Raw genomic sequence first — 368 nt, 5'->3', positions numbered from 1 at the left:
GTACGGGCCCCCGGCAGACGCGGATCCCCCCACACACCCCCTACCGCCGCGGGCGGCCGCGGCCCACCTCGTAGTCCCGGTACCAGCTCTCCAGCTTCTCCTGCAGCACCCGGCCGCTCTCCGCGCCGACCAGCCTCCTCAAGCCGTCGGCCATGGCCGGCTGTCAGCTCGCTCCCGGGGTTGGGCTGGGCTGGTTCCCCCGTCCCGTCCCTCCGGGAGCCCTCCGCGGGCGGGGGGCGAAAGCTGGCACCGCCGGCCCGGGCCCGCTGCTCTGGGCGGCCCCGCGTTCGCGCCGCTTTTATAATCGCGATTGTTAACGTGGGCCGGGCCCGGCGCGGCGGCGGGTGCCTTGGCGACGCGGGCAGGGC

General features: G+C 76.4%; 1 protein-coding gene across 1 annotated transcript in view; it reads right to left on the bottom strand.

The window, feature by feature from the left end:
• Positions 1-154, bottom strand: part of SPATA18 (spermatogenesis associated 18) — a 28,973-nt gene extending 28,819 nt beyond the window's left edge. The window contains exon 1 of the mRNA XM_010574563.1: positions 68-154. Within this exon, the coding sequence (XP_010572865.1) occupies positions 68-154 (87 nt within the window). The remainder of the gene's footprint in view (positions 1-67) is intronic.
• Between the last annotated feature and the right edge of the window lie 214 nt (positions 155-368).

The sequence above is a fragment of the Haliaeetus leucocephalus genome, unplaced genomic scaffold, assembly GCF_000737465.1.
Source record: "Haliaeetus leucocephalus isolate CR32 unplaced genomic scaffold, Haliaeetus_leucocephalus-4.0 Scaffold439, whole genome shotgun sequence".
NCBI classification, from domain to species: domain Eukaryota; kingdom Metazoa; phylum Chordata; class Aves; order Accipitriformes; family Accipitridae; genus Haliaeetus; species Haliaeetus leucocephalus.
Note: the sequence above shows the minus strand (reverse complement) of the source record. Positions and strands in the feature narration are given on the sequence as shown.